At 59.5% G+C, this 16,030-nt stretch overlaps 11 protein-coding genes across 11 annotated transcripts; 6 read left to right on the top strand and 5 right to left on the bottom strand.

Annotated features, from left to right (window-relative positions):
• Nucleotides 1-44: 44 nt before the first annotated feature.
• OSTLU_93322 (predicted protein) lies at nt 45-1,268 on the bottom strand (the record flags this gene model as incomplete). The annotated part of the gene is made up of 1 exon (XM_001419874.1): nt 45-1,268. A coding segment is annotated over one exon (1,224 nt), but the record flags the coding sequence as incomplete, so codon positions are not given.
• A 695-nt stretch (nt 1,269-1,963) lies between these two features.
• OSTLU_12955 (predicted protein) lies at nt 1,964-2,581 on the top strand (the record flags this gene model as incomplete). The annotated part of the gene is made up of 1 exon (XM_001420051.1): nt 1,964-2,581. The coding sequence occupies one exon, from the start codon at nt 1,964-1,966 to the stop codon at nt 2,579-2,581; it is 618 nt and encodes a 205-aa protein (XP_001420088.1).
• A 220-nt stretch (nt 2,582-2,801) lies between these two features.
• On the top strand, nt 2,802-3,512 carry OSTLU_26039 (predicted protein; the record flags this gene model as incomplete). The annotated part of the gene is made up of 1 exon (XM_001420050.1): nt 2,802-3,512. The coding sequence occupies one exon, from the start codon at nt 2,802-2,804 to the stop codon at nt 3,510-3,512; it is 711 nt and encodes a 236-aa protein (XP_001420087.1).
• An 88-nt stretch (nt 3,513-3,600) lies between these two features.
• On the top strand, nt 3,601-4,464 carry OSTLU_93320 (predicted protein; the record flags this gene model as incomplete). The annotated part of the gene is made up of 1 exon (XM_001420049.1): nt 3,601-4,464. One exon carries the CDS (start codon nt 3,601-3,603, stop codon nt 4,462-4,464), a length of 864 nt encoding a protein of 287 aa, XP_001420086.1.
• Nucleotides 4,465-4,518: 54 nt separating this feature from the next.
• OSTLU_16993 (predicted protein) lies at nt 4,519-5,412 on the bottom strand (the record flags this gene model as incomplete). Its single annotated transcript, XM_001419873.1, has 1 exon — nt 4,519-5,412. The coding sequence occupies one exon, from the start codon at nt 5,410-5,412 to the stop codon at nt 4,519-4,521; it is 894 nt and encodes a 297-aa protein (XP_001419910.1).
• Nucleotides 5,413-5,981: 569 nt separating this feature from the next.
• OSTLU_16992 (predicted protein) lies at nt 5,982-7,629 on the top strand (the record flags this gene model as incomplete). The annotated part of the gene is made up of 1 exon (XM_001420048.1): nt 5,982-7,629. A coding segment is annotated over one exon (1,648 nt), but the record flags the coding sequence as incomplete, so codon positions are not given.
• Nucleotides 7,630-7,760: 131 nt separating this feature from the next.
• On the top strand, nt 7,761-8,942 carry OSTLU_38355 (predicted protein; the record flags this gene model as incomplete). The annotated part of the gene is made up of 1 exon (XM_001420047.1): nt 7,761-8,942. The coding sequence occupies one exon, from the start codon at nt 7,761-7,763 to the stop codon at nt 8,940-8,942; it is 1,182 nt and encodes a 393-aa protein (XP_001420084.1).
• A 121-nt stretch (nt 8,943-9,063) lies between these two features.
• On the bottom strand, nt 9,064-10,260 carry OSTLU_46744 (predicted protein). The gene is made up of 3 exons (XM_001419872.1): nt 10,244-10,260; nt 10,208-10,217; nt 9,064-10,178 (listed from the first exon to the last, which is right to left on the bottom strand). The coding sequence occupies exon 3, from the start codon at nt 10,123-10,125 to the stop codon at nt 9,079-9,081; it is 1,047 nt and encodes a 348-aa protein (XP_001419909.1). The 5' UTR covers nt 10,126-10,178; nt 10,208-10,217; nt 10,244-10,260; the 3' UTR covers nt 9,064-9,078.
• A 406-nt stretch (nt 10,261-10,666) lies between these two features.
• Nucleotides 10,667-11,455, top strand: OSTLU_26034 (predicted protein; the record flags this gene model as incomplete). The annotated part of the gene is made up of 1 exon (XM_001420046.1): nt 10,667-11,455. The coding sequence occupies one exon, from the start codon at nt 10,667-10,669 to the stop codon at nt 11,453-11,455; it is 789 nt and encodes a 262-aa protein (XP_001420083.1).
• A 25-nt stretch (nt 11,456-11,480) lies between these two features.
• Nucleotides 11,481-13,344, bottom strand: OSTLU_25113 (predicted protein; the record flags this gene model as incomplete). The annotated part of the gene is made up of 1 exon (XM_001419871.1): nt 11,481-13,344. The coding sequence occupies one exon, from the start codon at nt 13,342-13,344 to the stop codon at nt 11,488-11,490; it is 1,857 nt and encodes a 618-aa protein (XP_001419908.1). The 3' UTR covers nt 11,481-11,487.
• A 102-nt stretch (nt 13,345-13,446) lies between these two features.
• On the bottom strand, nt 13,447-15,441 carry OSTLU_16988 (predicted protein; the record flags this gene model as incomplete). The annotated part of the gene is made up of 1 exon (XM_001419870.1): nt 13,447-15,441. One exon carries the CDS (start codon nt 15,439-15,441, stop codon nt 13,447-13,449), a length of 1,995 nt encoding a protein of 664 aa, XP_001419907.1.
• Between the last annotated feature and the right edge of the window lie 589 nt (nt 15,442-16,030).

Raw genomic sequence — 16,030 nt, 5'->3', positions numbered from 1 at the left:
GCGGTATCACGGTTTTTAGTCACAATAATCGTCTAAGTGCGCGTTCAATATTTGCGTCGCAAGAACGCGTCGTCGGCATCGTCGGCGGCATCGTCGGCGGCGTCGGCGTCATCAAGAATGGAGAATCCTAACGAACTCGTGCCCACCGAGCGCGAGCGCCATTTCTCGGCGCCCGCGGCTCGGCGAATCACTGGCAAAAGTTCTTCGCGGCGTTGGCTCAGATACGCCGCAGTCGCCTTTAACACTCTACGTCGAGCGATCGCCTTTTTCGTGCTCGCGTTTTTCAACGTTTTCGCCTCCGCGATCAATCGCTTTGCCTCTTCGCGTAGCTCCTCGTATTCGTCCACGGCTTGTTCGAAATCTTCTAAGTCTAATTTATCCTGTTCCATCGCGGCGGCAGCCTCGCGCGTCTCTAAAAAATCCAGCACCTCCTCTTCATAATCGTTCGCTTTCGAGCGGTCGAAGAGCCACGCGTATAACGCGTGCTTCGTACGGCCCGCGCGCGTTTTTGCCGGCGTCGCCTGTGACGCGCGCGCTCGTTCGCTTGTTTCGCGCGCTTGGTCAACCCACGCCGAAAACACGCTCGACAGAGCGTTTACCGCTTGAAACGCGCGAAACGTCTCCACCTTATCGTCGTCAGCGTCGCTGTTTGATGAATCGGCGTGTGCGCTTTTCCACGCTCGCATCGCTCGCGAAAGCGTCTTCACTTCGTCGAAAGACGTTGCGATGAGCGCATTCGTTCGCTCGTCCATTTGCCTGCGCGCGGCGTCCCTCCATCCGTCGATGGCGCGTTTCAACAGCGTCTTCCTCGCGTATCGATCGTAGAACTCCATCCGGGCGCGCGCGCCGCGCGCCTCGGGTTCGCACGCGCGTCGCCACGTCCCGAACGCTCGACGCATCGAGGTCACGCAATCGTGATACCACGCGATTTGCTCCGACGTTCGCGCGCGCGCAGAGCGCGCCTCCGCTCTCGCCTCGGTCGTCTCCCGCCACTTCCGCACGCAACGCCGTACGCGCGCCTGCATTACACTATCACGCGCGCGCTCAACCTCTCCGCGCCAACTCGCGAACGCGCGCTGCGTCGCCCCGAGACGCCAATAAATCTTCGCCCGCAGCGCTCGATGCGAGCCCTCTCGCCTCCGCGCGCGCATCGCCGTGAACGCCGTCTTCATCAACCGCACCTCCCTGTGCTCGCGCGCGCGTGTCGAACGCGCCCCTTTCCCGTGACGCACCACCCATCGCCACTGTTCGATCGCCACCAGCGCCAACCGCGCCGAACTTTTCCTTCGCGGCGTTCGCGCCGGCGCCGGCGCCGGCGCGTCAACCGTCCCAACTACTTTCGCAACATCACCGCCCCCGCGCGCCACGCGATCGTTCTCCTTCCCTCGTTCGCGCGCCGATGAAAAGTACGACGATTTATCGTCCCACGCGCGCGCGTCGTCCGCGCCGTCGCCCTCGACGACGCGTAAATGTCGCGTTAAAGTCGACGCTTTGAAATCTTTCAAAATCTCCATCCGCGTTGACTTCGACGTTTCCGCCGTCCTCGCGCGTCTGCGCGGCGCGTACACCGCCCCAGGCGGTGCGTCGGCGCCGTCGGCGTCGACTCTCGCGTCGCGAACGCGCATCGCGCGCCGCGCGCGCGCGCTTCTGCCGCGGTGCGTGTCGACATCGACGCGCACGACGCGACCGCACACACCCGCGCGCGCGCGCGATGACGCCCGCGCGCACCGCGCGCGCGATCCGCGTCGTCGCGCGCATCGCGCGCGTCGCGCCCGCGCGCCCGCGCGCCGCGCGTCGTCCGCTCGCGCGACGGTGCGTCGATTTCCACGCGCGACCGCTCGCGACGGCGCGAAGCGCGGCGTCGCCCTACGACGCGCTCGCCGCGACGCTCGACGCGAAACAGCGCGAACAGATGCTCGCCTACGCGCGCGCGCTGATTCGCGAGAACAAGGGCGAGCACGGGATGCTCACGGGCGCGACGAGCGCGGAGGAGGTGCTCGAGTCGCACGCGAGCGACGCGTTGGCGCTGCTGAAAGTCTTCGACGACGCGAGCGAGACGATCGGAAGCGATGCGACGCGCGTGTTGGACGTCGGCAGCGGCGCGGGACTGCCGGGGATCCCGCTCGCGATCGCGCGACCGGGATGGCGGTTCACGCTGTTGGACACGCTGCGAAAGCGGACGAATTTTCTGGAGGCGACGACGCGGGAAATCGGATTGACGAACGTGGACGTCGTCTGGGGACGGGCGGAGGATTTAGGACGAGATGAGAAGTGGAGAGAGAGTTTTGACGTCGTCACGGCGCGCGCGGTGGCGGAGTTGAGGGTCTTGGCGGAGTTTTGCGTTCCGCTGGCGCGCGTCGGTGGGTATTGGATTTCTCCGAAAAACGCGGCGGTGGCGGATGAGATTCGGGACGCCGTGAACGCGGTGACGATTTTGGGCGGTGGTGCGATGTGCGCGGAGAGCGTGGATTCCATCGGACCCGACGGAAACAAGCGCACGGCGGTGGTGTGCGAGAAATTATCGCCGACGCCGGACAAGTATCCGCGTCGCGCGGGCATGGCGAAGAAGCGTCCGTTATAGTAGCCTCAATCACCCCATCGCGGTGCGTTCGCCGTGAATCATGTATCATCACGAGTGCCATAGCTTGCACGAATCGCTCACGCGCGCGCGACCGTCCCGTTTCGCGCTCGCCGCCGACTCGAGCGCGAACCGCCGTCGCGACCGCTGACCACTCGTCATTCTTCCGCGCGCGCCATCGCCGAATCGACGCGCGGCGCGAGCGACGTCGCGCGCGTCCGTCATGGCCTCGAACGGCGCCGCGAACGGCGTGTTCAGCGGTAATCCACTCTCCCTGTCCCTCGGTCGAGATGATTTCACTCAGTGGGTCAAGCACCGAAAAAACGGCGATAGCGCGCCCGCGACGAGCTCGCGCGACCGCGACCGACGCGCCGACGTCCCCGATCGGCGCGGGAGCGATTCGGGAGGGCGCGCGAGCGTGCGGTTCAAGACGCCGTACATGACGGTGGATGATCTGAAAAAGCCGCCCAAGCCGTGGCGCGAGTTTCTGTGCACGGATCACCTTCGACGGTCGTATTCCGTGCCGAAGACGATGCTGGAGTGCAAGATACGATTAGACGGGAATGCGTTCGAGTACGTGGGGAATTACGCGCGCATGGCGCTGGTGTTCGGGGGGGTGATGTTGTATAGGAATCCGACGGCTGTCGTCGGCGCGTACGCGAGCGCAAAGTTGTACGCGTGGATGGATCGAAACATCGCGGCGACGAGCGAAATGCAGGCGTTGAAGATGATCGGGACGATCATTTCTTGGTTTGTGATGATGTACACCAAGGCGTCGGCGGCGATGTCGACGACGATGTTGCTCACGATGGCGTTTCTAGTGACGCACGGGTGCTTGCGCCGGCTCGACGCGCCGAAACCGATAAAGATTGGCAAGTACACCGGGATCTCAAAGTGGGAGACGCAATCACCGAGGAAAAGACCGATGAGTTAGATGTTCAGAAATTAGTAACCTAGCCAGCAACAGCGTAGTCATGTTAGCGACCAAAGGTGTTGTTGTTTCCATCGCCGTCGCGACGAGCATGTCCCGTCGTCGCGCCTCGATTTTTGCGCCACTTCTCGACGCGATGCCTCGCTTGTCCACGTCGACGACGTCGGCGCTAAAGAACGATGCGACGACACCAGTCGCCGCACCCGTAGATTCACCCACACCGACCCGAACACGCGAGAAGAATTTCCACAGACTGTACACGACCGATGAAGACGAAGAACCAAAATGGGAGCGCAAGTCGAGCAACCACGTGCACATGCCACGCTTGACCGAAGCCGAAACCGGTTTCAATAATGACGGTACCATCAAAGTCCCGGATGCGCCTCGCGTGGCTGGTTTCAATCCGCTCGAGCAAATGTTCCGCTGGCCCGATGGTTCCCTGAGAAAAGAGTACCCGCCCAGGAATCCGTACGTCGTCGCAGCGCGTCGCAAGGCCGCAAGACTAGTGCATTTTTGCAGGATTACCGGGGGCGATGATGAGAGCACGAAAGGAAAATCATATCGACAAAACGTCGGCGTGTTGTGGAGCGCGCACGCGCGATACCTGACGGAGAAGCTAGGAATCCATCCTGAAGTGAACGACGAAGGAGAATTCTACGGTTTCGATCCAGCGAAAACGGATCCACTTCGTGACCCCGAGCACGCGGTGAATCAGGATTTCGCCGCCGGTGGTTCATCGTACGACGAAATCAAGAAGGAGGAAGAAGCGGAATTTGAATCGATGCTGGTTCAACGCTTCGAAGACGTTCAAAGCGGGGAGGCCAACAAATCTCGATTCGCAAACGAGAACGTGGAAGGACCCGGCACCTTTGTGCCGTTCAGGTGCAAAGTCGCCGGCGAGACCGATCCCGTCGAGAACGCTTTCAAGCGCACGGGTCTCGACGAAATCGAATGATGAAATCGAATCATGCGCGCACGCATTGTTTGTATTGATTACAGTGTGCTAAAACTAAGACGTTTGAAATATGTTTTGCGACGTCGACTTACCAACCTTGACCGCCGCGCGATCGAGCTCTTCGATTTCGCTCGCACTCAAGCGCCATCCGAGCGAACCGAGGTTGTCTTCGAGTTGACGCATATTTTTCGCGCCCGGAATAGGCACAGTGTCCTTGCACATGCACCAGTTGAGAGCGACTTGCGGAAGCGTCTTGCCGCCGTGCGCATCGCCGACTTCTCGCATGGTTTCTAAAAGCGTCGGGAGCGGCGGTAGCACCCCTTTGTACGCCACCCCACGAATCCCTGGTGGTGGATTTTCTACGCTATACTTTCCGGTGAGTAACCCCAAGGCGAGCGGGCTGTACGCGATGAGCTTAATGCCCAGTTCGTCGCACGTCTCCTTGGTGCCGTTCAGCTCTGGAAATCGACTCAGCAAATGATATTGCACCTGCAACGTCGAAATCGGCACCCCTCGCGCGCTCATGTACTTGTGAATCTTCCTTAATTGTTTCGGTCCGTAATTCGACAACCCCACGGCACCGATGACGCCCTCATCGTACGCGTCGGCGATCCCCGCCCACAGCGCCCCCTCCTGCAACGGTTGGTAGTTTCCCGTCGACCAGTGCAACTGCCCGAGCGGAATCTTCTCCAACTGCAACCGCGCCGCGCTTTCCCTCGCCGCCTTCACAAAGCTTCCACTCGTCACCCGCCACGGAAACGGCGCCAGCTTCGTCGCCAGGATGACATCCTTCGCCTCATCGCTCGGGCAGTTTTTCAGAAACCGCCCGAGCAGCGTCTCGCTTCGCCCGTCGAATCCCGCCCCGGTTCCGTACGAATCCGCCGTATCGAAAAGTTTCACCCCCGCCTCGACCGCGCGATTAAACACGCGTTCGAGTTCGGGATCCATGGACTCGTCGTAATCCTACGCGTCGCGCCCTCGCGCTTCGTCAGTCGCGTCGTCCATCACTCATCGCTCCCGCGTCATCGCGTCGTCGCGTCGTCGCGACGCACCCACACCGCGGTGTTTCCCCAACTCCACGTCCCTATTCCCAGTTCGCCGACGCTCGCGAGCCGCGCGCTCGGCGCCGCGCGCGCGTCCCTCGTCGCCGCGCCGATCGCGCCCGCGCCGGTCCCGATCAAAACCTCCCGCCGCGTCGACCGCGCCGCGCGCGCCGTCGCTCGCGCGCGCGCGCCGCGCGCGTCATCGCTCGCGCGCGCGTCGCTCGCGGCGCGCGTCCGCGCGACGCGCGGACGATTCGCGCGCGCGCACATCGCGCGTCAGTGAGGGGGAACTAAAGCGACATTCTCTTCAAACGACGAATCGTCGCCAAAAGTCGACGCATGGACGACCGGCGGCGCGACCGCGGCTTCCGCACGCGCATCCCGCGCCCGCAGACGCACGTTTTGGACGCGCGCGAACGACGCGGGAAGGAGAACGACGCGCGAACGGGCGTCGAGAGCGATGGAGATGGGACGATGACGACGAAACGAGTAAACGAAACGACGACGGAACAGACGACGCCGAAGCGAACGAAACGCGAGGTGAGCGCGACGACGCGGGGAGGGATGGTGTTGCAGTCGTGCGCGCGATCGACGGCGTCGTGCCGATCGGTGGGAGGCGGGGAGGAGGTGGCGGTGCGAGTGACGGCGGACGCGCGAGACGAGGCGCTGGAGGCGCTGCTGGGAAAGAATCCGCGAGGGAAGGATAAGTTTGATAAGGTCGGTAAGGCGAAGGCGTGTGATGCGTACTTGGGGGAGTTGAAACCGGCGGTGCGGGAACTGATGGGACGGATGATGGATGCGCGGGTGGAGCTGGCGAATTGCGACGCCAAGCACGAACGCGCGGCGGCGGCGATTCGAGAGTCGTTGCGCGTCGCGGAGGAGGGGAAGGCGAACGTTGAGATACGGTTGCGAGAGGCGATCGAGGAACAGGAACGGTTGGAAGAACGGGCAAAGAAGGCGAACGAGGGGGTAAGATCGAGCGAGCGGGCGAAAGGAGAGGCTGAGCGTGAACGGAAAGACGCGCAGGAGGCGGCGGAGCGCGCGCGCGTCGAAGCCGAAGCCGCGGTGGAGAGAGCGGATAGATTGCAAGAAGAGGTCGAGCGCTTGGAGCAGGAAATTGCGGTGTTAAAGAAGACATTGAGCGAGACGAATGCGGAGATGGAAGAGATGAAAACGTCGAATGCGATGTTGCAAGAGGATAAGTCAAAGTTAACGACAGACATCGGCACCCTTCGAGGGGAAAAGAGTGGATTAGAGATGCAAGTCGAGGCTTTGCAGCAGCAAGCGAACGAACACGCGACGGAGCGGGAGAGTATGCGCGAGAAGACTGATCGTCTGCACAATGAACTCGCGAAAACGCGCGCGGAGAAAGATGGGAGTTCTCAGGCGATGACGCGAGCGCTCGAGGACGCCGTCGACGCGCGATCAAAAGCCGCCAAAAGCGCGAGCGAAGCCGAAGCCGCGGAGGAACGCGCGCGTCGAGCAGAGGACGCACATAATCACGCAACAGCTGATTTACAACGCGCACGCGTCGAACGAAACACCGCGCAGGAGCAGTTTAATACCCTGACTGCTGAGATTGAACAGTTGAAGCCGCAGCTCGCGGCGGTGGAAGAGAAGCTCAAGGCGAGCGCGAAACGCGTCGAGACGACAGAGCGCGAACTGCGATCGATGACGACTTCAAAAGAGTCGCTTGATGCGAAAATCGTCAAGCTCACCGAATCTTTGCGCGTGGCCGAGCACAAGGTTGCCACGCAAACCGAACGCGCCAACGCATCCGAGCTTGAATCTACGCGTTTGAACGCAGAATTAATCGCCACTCGCGCGAGCAAAGACGCGCTTGATCCCAAGTTGTCAAAACTTGGTAGCGAGCTCGCCGATGCTCAAGCGGAGGCGCGACAGTTGAAGCATCATAAGGAGCAAATGGAAAACGAAATATCATCGCTCAAGCACTTCATTCAAACCGTGGAGGGAGAAAAGTTGAGCTTCAAATCTAAAGTTGAGACGCTGAACCTCGAAAAGTCCACCTTGGACGAACGATTGCGCTCGGAAGTCGAAGCTCGACGGGAGATGGAGGAAGAACTGCGTCAAGCGAAGAAAATTTTGGCAAAAGCAAACCAAAGTGCCGCGGATGAGCGCGCGAGAGCCATGGCGGCACAAGACGCTATCGACGACGCCAACTCGGTAAGACAGCAGCTCGACGCGCTTCAACGCGCGCACACCGCGCAAGGAAACGAGATGGCAAAGTGCAAAATGCAGCTCGCCAACATCGTGAATGATGAGCGAAGCACATCTCAGCTCATCGCTCGACTGCAAGAGGTGAAAGATCAGCTAGCCGCGCGCGAAGAAGAACTTCTACATGCCATGGTGACCCGCCGACACTTGCACAACACCATTCAAGAGTTGAAGGGCAACATTCGAGTGTTCTGCCGCATTCGACCGTCTTCCGAAGACGAGAGTGCGTTTGACGATTCCAATCTCGCGATCGATCGCAAGGGTGAATTTGCCGGCCGACGACTCGAAATCACGCCTCCGGATGCGCCGAAAAAATATGATTTCACGTTCGATCGCGTTTTCGCAAAGAAAGACAGTCAAAAGCACGTTTTCGATGAAGTTTCTTTGCTCGTGCAAAGCGCGTTGGACGGTTACAAAGTTTGCATCTTCACTTACGGTCAAACGGGTAGCGGTAAAACGTACACGATGTTGGGCGGTAAGGGCGAAGAGCGTGGGTTGATTCCGAGGTCCATGGAACAAATTTTCGCCTCACAATCTTTGCTCGAGTCCAAAGGCTTGAAAGTGTCCATCACCGCCACACTGCTTGAGATTTACAACGAAGACATTCGAGATTTGCTCGCGTCGTCGCCGGGTGCGAAGATTGAGTACAAGATTAAGCACGACGACGACGGAAACACTCGCGTGACGAACTTGTGCGAAGTTGAGGTTTTTTCTGCGGCGGAGGTTGAGTCATTGATGCAACAAGCCAACGCTGCTCGCGCTGTAGCGAAGACGAATATGAACGATCGAAGCTCGCGATCGCACATGGTTATGCGACTTTGCTTGGACGGCGTCAACGAAGCGGGTGAACCAATCCACGGCGCGCTCAATTTGGTTGATTTGGCCGGGAGCGAACGATTAAGCCGCACGGGCGCCACGGGTGATCGTCTCAAAGAAGCGCAAGCCATCAATAAATCTCTCTCAAGTCTTGGTGACGTCATCTTTGCCTTGGCGAGCAAGGAAAAGCACATTCCGTTCCGCAACTCAAAGTTGACGTATTTGCTCAAAAATTCACTCGGCGGCGATTGTAAAACGTTGATGTTGGTCAACGTCTCGCCGTCTCTAGAAAGCGCTCAGGAGACCATATGTTCTTTGCGATTCGCGGCTAAGGTGAATTCCTGTGCGCTGAAAAGCGCCCCGTCGTCGAAAACGAAAAAATGAACCAGCTGTCGCGAATGAACACATGAATGGTATACGTCGAGCGTCACGCGGCATCGCGCCGCGTTGTAGCACCACATCTTGATAAAGTCAAGTGATTTTTATAACACACAAGCTAGTTACAATGATATCGTACAAGTCATCGAGCCGCGTTTTGTTCAAGCAGCGCGACTGTTTCTTGCGCAAACGTCGCGACGTCTTGCGCCGTCGCGCGCTGGTCTGGATCCGTCGCCAGACAACCGTCGACAAGGCGAGCAAGCTCGGCCGATCTCCCTTCCGGGAGCGGCGGGAGGGACGCGCGCGGCGTCGCACCTCTCGGGAATCGCAATCCGCTGGCGGCTTCGTACAACGTGACACCTAAAGAGAAGACGTCGGCGCTTGGCGCCGGCGCGTCGCTTCCAAGCATATTGAGCAATTCTGGCGCGACGTAACCTCCATCGCCTTCTTCCCAATCCCATCCCGCGTCTTGCACGTACGCCAAACCGAGGTCGCCAATCTTACACGTACCATGAACATCGATGTAAATGTTGTCCGGCTTGATGTCTAGATGGATAATCTTGTGCGCATGCATGAACGCCAAGCCGCTCGCGACTTGCGCGGCGAGACGCCAGACGTCCAACTCGGCGATCAAATTTCCCTGGGGCAAGCGCGCAAGCACGCTCGAAAGCGACCCACACGCGCAGTGCTCCATTTGTATGTAAAAGAGTTGCTCTTTTTGCCAACTTCTGAAGTACCTCACTATGTTTGGATGTTCTGGGAGCAACGCCGCCGCCTCGACTTCTCGCCGCAACTTGGCCCGTTGCGCGTCAGTCGTGAAGGCGTGCAAGCACTTCTTCACCACGAACGCGCGCCCGCTCGTCTTACTCGTGACCAACCATACCTCAGAGTTTTGCGAGCTGCCAATTTGCTGCTCGTACTGAAAATGCTCGTCAAATTCAAACACCGCGTCGCTCGAAACACTCGTCTGGCGCACCAACAGCGTCGACGTCAACACCTTCGTCTCCGCCAACGAGTTCATCCGCGACAGCGACGACCCGAATTCGCGTTCATTCCTCGATCCCCACGACGACGATAGATCGTTCATCCCTTCGCTCCCCGATCCCTCTCTCTGCGAGCCGAACGAGTTGAACAATCCGCCGCCGCCCCGCGGCGGTTTCCCGATATCCCTCCCGAACACCCGAAACATCGGTTCACCCGCGTCCCCATCGCGTCCATCGCTCCTAAAATCAAAATCCAAATCTACGCTTCGCGTCTTCGCGCGCCGTCGCTCGACCTCGACGCTCTTCGACGTCGGCGCCCATCGCGCCGCGCCGTCGTTTTCGTTCGCGAACGGTCCAAAGTCCGCATCCTCTCCCCGCGGCGTCCGCGGCTCGCCGTCCTCGTCCTCCCGCGCGAATGCCCCGACGACGTGCGCCGGATTCGTCCCTTCGCCGCTCGCGCCGATCCCGCGCGCGCTCGCCGGCGACGCGCTCGCCGGGCTCAACGGCAGCAGCAGCACCGACAACGGCGACGTCTGCGCGCCCTTACTCGCGCCGCGCGCGCCCCCGCGCGCGATCGACCCGTCCGGCGTGTTCGTATCGATCGTCTCGCGCCCGCGCGCGCGCGTTCGCGGCGTCTGCATCGCGACGCGCCGCGATGTGAGGCGACGCAGTTTGAAACGCGTTGACTCGAAGCGTCCCGATCGCGACTTCTCGACGCGATTCCCGCGCGCGCGCGGATCGCGCGCGATGCGGGAGAAGAAAAAGTGCAAGAAGTTTAAATTCACGAGCGAACTGTGCGTGAGCGCGCGCGAGTTCATCGACGACAAGGACACGGATGCGTATCGAAGCTTTCACATGCAGCGCGTGGGGACGCGAGAGTTGGAGATAGTGCGCGATGATTTAGAGCGGGAGACGAACGAGCGGACGATCGTGATACGGACGGTGCCGGGGATAAAACTGCCGCGGTTGGTGGCGCGCGTGGTGCCGAACGGGAAGGTGGAGTTCGTGGACACGAGGAAGTATTTGAACGGGGCGGAGAAGACGACGCCGTTCGCGCAGGCGTTCACGACGGTGAATAACATCACGAAACACTCGGTGGTGAGGGGAACGATCACGGTGAGGGAGATGGGAGCGCGCGCGTGCGTGGTGGAGGTGGAGGGTGAGTGTCAGGTGGCGCTGCGAGGGATCGGAGGGATTATTGAAAACATCGTCGTGGACGGGATTCGAAAGGCGTACGAGTTGCTGCCGGAAATCACGCGCGAGTGGATCGAGTATAAGGCCAAGGTGGCGTCGGGAGAGATCGCGCCGGTGAAGACGCAGGCGTTCCCGGTGACGAATAGGTCGTCGGTGAAGCGATCTGGGAGCGGGTCGACGCTCGGGGGGGCTTCGTTTCACACCGCTACGGAAACGGCGCTGCGGGACGACGCGTACGCGGAGGATTTGGACGGCGAGCCGGCGATGGAGAAGAAATCCGTTCGGGTCTCGATGTTCGTGTGTTGTGCGTCCAAGCCAAAGGTCGTAGAGATGGATTGTTAGTCAGGAATGTTAGCGCATTTACTTAATTTGAACTAAAGACTGCTAGACCCGATGACGATTGTTTTGCCCACAGAGTCGACTCGATCGAGCCAGGCGGCGATGAACGCGGCGCCCTGTGATGAGTACGTTTCGTGTAATAGCTCTTGCGATCGACACAGCGCTCGAGCGTCGTTGAGTAAGGCGTTCAGACCGGTTTCACCATCCTGAGCGTATGATCTCCGCGCTTGCGTCGCGATGACATCGGCAGCTCGAGCGCAAGCGCGTCTCGCGTACTCGTCCTCGCTCAACGTGTCGCGTCTTCGCTTGCTAAGTTTTAAGCGTCCGAGCTCGAATCTTTGCCATGCATACGCCCGCGCTGCGGCTTCGAATGCGTCGCGTATCGATCTTTCCCTGTCGCTATCTATTTCCGCCTGCGAGTTGAACAACGTAAAGTCGCAATCGTTTTGCGTCAGCTGCGACTGCGTGTCCGCGACGTCGTCGTCGCCCTCAGACTCCGTCTCCGCCAACTCTTCATCGCTCGCCGCAAGTACACATGTTTCTTCCTCGTGTGTTGCTTTCTCCGCTGTGCGTTTGGCAAACATTTGCGAAAGAGTTGGTTGTTTTGCGCCCGGAGACGTCGCCGTCTCCGCGCCGTGTTCCAACTTTGTAATCGAAACACCTAACCCGCGTATCGACGTCGCTTCGACGTTCAACTCTCGCAATATCGTTAGAGCCTCGCTGATGATAAGTTCGGTGTCGTTACTCAACTCCCGCATCGCTTTTGTGCGCGTCAGCACATCGCATGCGCCGTGACCTTGATAATCTCGCATCGTGTTCACGTCTGGAATAGCCCGCCAAAGCTTTAAGTTGAGCGCGCGACCGCGAATTTTCAAGCGTTGCATGCGGTACGCTACCTCTCTCACGAGTTGTTTAACGTAGTCCATCGCTACTTCATTTGATGCACACCGGACGCCCCAAGACATTTGCGCGCCGATGCTCTTGCGCTGTGGTCGCACGCACCACGGCGTCTTGTCGATGCCTCGCGCCGCTTCGAGGAGTTTTTCGGTTTTCTGTGCGCCTAGTGCGCTCTTCAGCGTCGCCACTGGAACTTTCAGGAGCGTTTCACACGTATCCGTGACGCGAATTTTGGTGGACTTTTGCAACTTCTCACCCGCGTGTCGTCCGAATCCCGGTAAATCCGCCAATCGCGTCTTCGCGATGAATTCGCGCTCATCCTTCGGCTCGACTCGAAACGCGCCATCTGGCTTAGCTCTTCGCGTCGCCAACCTCGCTAACAACATATTAGACCCGATCCCTATCGAGCACGCGCACTTCGTCTTCGCGTAAACATCCCTGCGAATCTGCTCCGCCACGGCCACGGCGTCCTCGGACTCGCATCGACTCGTGACGTCGATGAAAGCTTCGTCGCACGAAATCCCGACGCACTCTCCTCGCGACGCTTCAAACAAAATTTCATACACCTCCAGCGCCACTTTTTCGTACTCTGCGAAATCATACGGCGCGAGCACTAATTCTGGACACAGTCGCAGCGCCTCGTCGAGCCACATGCCGGCTTTCACGCCGAACGCGCGCGCCGCGTAATTCGCGCTCGACACTTCGCCTCTTTTGCTCGCGCTCGTCCCCCACGACACCGCCAGCGGCGTCTCCGTCGACAGCTCCGGTCGCGCGCGCATCGCGACGCTCGCGAAGAAACAGTCCATGTCGACGTGAAAAATCGTGCGCGGCGTCGCGCGCGACGTCGACGCGACGTCGCGCGTGCGATTCGTCGCGGAATCGTGCTGCTTTTGGGCGAGCTTGGCGTCGAGAAACACATCGTAACGCGCGCGCCATGAGCCTATGAAGTGCAGACGGCTGTTCGCGTGGAAGTTAGTGACGGCGTTGTTCGCCATGGGCGGTGCGAACGACGCGGCGCGCGAGCGCGCGGGCGCGGCGCGGCGGCATCTGAGGAACGGTTGGTTTTTGCGTTGACAACGTTCGCGGCGCGCGTTCTATTAATCGTCATCTCCGTTGGCGTTAAACTCTTGCTTGTTGGCCTGGGCGTTGTAAAACTCGGCGACTTGCTCGGAGTTGGTCGCCATCTCGGGCTCTTTGTCGTCGCGGCGACGTAAGAAGCGAGGAAAGCGCAGCGCGATGCCCTTTTGCGGATCGACCAATCCACACGCGGCTTGGTGAACCGGAGAGATTGACAAGTCGGCGGCTTTGACTTCCCACACTTGCTTCGGTTCGAACCACACGTCGGGTTTCATGGCGTCGGATACCTTGTAGTACGAACGCGGACCGTCTATGACGTGTGGGTTCATGGCGTTGGCCAATTCCTCGAGGATGACTTCGCTGAAGCCGGTGCCTATTTTACAGATGGATTGGTACTCTTCGCCGTCTTCGTCGAAACAGGCGAGTAAGTACGCGCCATAAACGCCCGTACGCTTACCGCGTCCGAGCCAAGCGCCGATTGGAACTAAATCTAATGAGTCACCGCAGCCTTCCATGTAATCCTTCTTGAGCTTAAGCCAGTTGAGGGAGCGCTTGGACGGTTCGTACGTCGCGTCGAGCGTCTTGACAATCAAACCTTCGGTGTTCTCTGCGATAGATTCGTCCAAAAATCCTTGCAGTTCATCGATATCGCGAGATGTCTTCTCGGTGACGAAGAAGAATTCGCCGGGAACTTCTTGGAATGCGCTGTAAAGTGCTTCGCGGCGCTTGTGCATCGGCTCGCGCAACAGCGGTTCGCCGTTGAGGTACAGGCAGTCAAACGCGTAGAGAGCGACTTTGACTTTGATCTCCGATTCAACGATGTTTTTCTTTCCTCGCGTGCTCAAAATCTGGAACGGCAAGATCTTGTTTTGTTCTCTATCGTATGCAACGGCTTCGCAGTCGATGACGACAGACTTCACATGAGGCTTGATGTATCGCTTGAGACCGTTTATGAGATCGGGAAACTTGGCCGTGTTGTCCTCTTGGTTGCGGGAGAAGATGGACACCTTGCCATTTTCTTGGAGGTGAATCTGCGCGCGCTCTCCATCGTACTTGTATTCACACGTAAACGCGATGTCTTCGAAGCGCTTCAACACTTCAGACACCCCAGTCGTAGGCTTGGCTAACATCGGCTTGACGGGGACACCCGGGGTGAATTTGCAACGCTCTTGCAAGCCTTCGATACCAACCTCAAGTAGCGCCGGGACGATTTGATCAAAAGTCGGACATTCGCTAAATACTTGCTTGAGCACGTCGAATGCTGCACCCAAGGCATCGGCGAGCTCGGCGCCCTTCTTCTTCTTTCCGGCGTCGCCGTGCAAGACGATGGCGTGCGCGAGACTTTGCGTCACCGTCTGTTGAGCGAGGCCGATTCGTAGTTTACCTTGGAGCGAGCGAATGACGTAACCCGCCTCGCACTCGCGCGCGGAGACGAGGAGCTTCTTGATCATACCTTTCTTGCGATCGACGCTCTTTTCGCCATCGGTCGTGGCGATGGCTCTAAACTCCTTGAGCACGCCCGTCACCGTCAACGGTGGCGGCGGGAACATCATGCGCTGCGTCGAACGACTCGCCATGGCCACGCTTCCAAGATCGCCAGCTTCCTTATAGTCATTCTTAATCGATTCGTCTTTCCGCCCCGTGGCCTCAGCGAGCGCCTTGATGAGCGTCGCATCCCCGATGCCGAGGTCGATACCTTCGTGCTGCGGATGAATGGTGTTCGACGCCAAGTACACCGCCGCCAAGAGATCAGTCGGTTTACTCGCTAAAATCGTCCGGAAAGCATTTGTCAGCAGCTCCGCGATCTCCAATCTTTTCGTCGTTTCCGCGATGGACTCGAAAATATTCGCGAGATACAAATACGGCGTCGCGTCGCCGAGCTTCCACGTCACCTTCGACACCGGATCATACTCCAAATACCGCTCCGCCGCCTCCACGGACTTGTCTCCGAGCCCAGCCGTGGCCGGTTCTTCCTTCTTCGCCTTGGTCTTCGCCTTCGCCTTCGCCTTGGGCATCTTCCCAGTCTTCGGCGATCCGATTTCAACGTCTTCGATGTCGTCCTCCTCCTCCTCGCCCGACTCCTCTTCCGACTCTTCTTCGTAATCATCCGGCAACGCCCGACCACCGCCGCCCGCCCGTTTTCGTCGTCGCTCTCCCACGTTCGCCATCTCGTCTTCATCCTCATCCTCATCCTCATCCTCATCCATTTCAATCGCGTCGTCGTCCTCGCCGTCGTCCTCGCGCGCCGCTCGCGCCTCCGCCTCCTTCGTCGCCTCCACCGCGCCGCCATCTCCCGCCTTCGCTCGCACCGCATCATCCGCGACGGCGTTCGCCACCGCAGTCGCGTCGTCGACGCGCTGTTTCTTCGCCATCGGCGACGCGGCGTCGCTCTTCATCGGCGATTTCGTTTGAGTTTGAATCTCATTCTCATCGCTCGACTTCCCCGGCGACGCCTCGTCGACGACTTTCGGGACGTTGGGCAGGCCGAAGAACCCGGCTAGTGTCTGTTGTTTGTTGCTCGGCGCCATCGCGCGCGGGCGCGCGCGAGTGTGCGGCGGAACGTTCGATCGATGGGCGCGAGCTGTCGAAATTTTCAAATTTGGG

The sequence above is a fragment of the Ostreococcus lucimarinus genome, chromosome 10, assembly GCF_000092065.1.
Source record: "Ostreococcus lucimarinus CCE9901 chromosome 10, complete sequence".
Classification (NCBI taxonomy): domain Eukaryota; kingdom Viridiplantae; phylum Chlorophyta; class Mamiellophyceae; order Mamiellales; family Bathycoccaceae; genus Ostreococcus; species Ostreococcus sp. 'lucimarinus'.
Note: the sequence above shows the minus strand (reverse complement) of the source record. Positions and strands in the feature narration are given on the sequence as shown.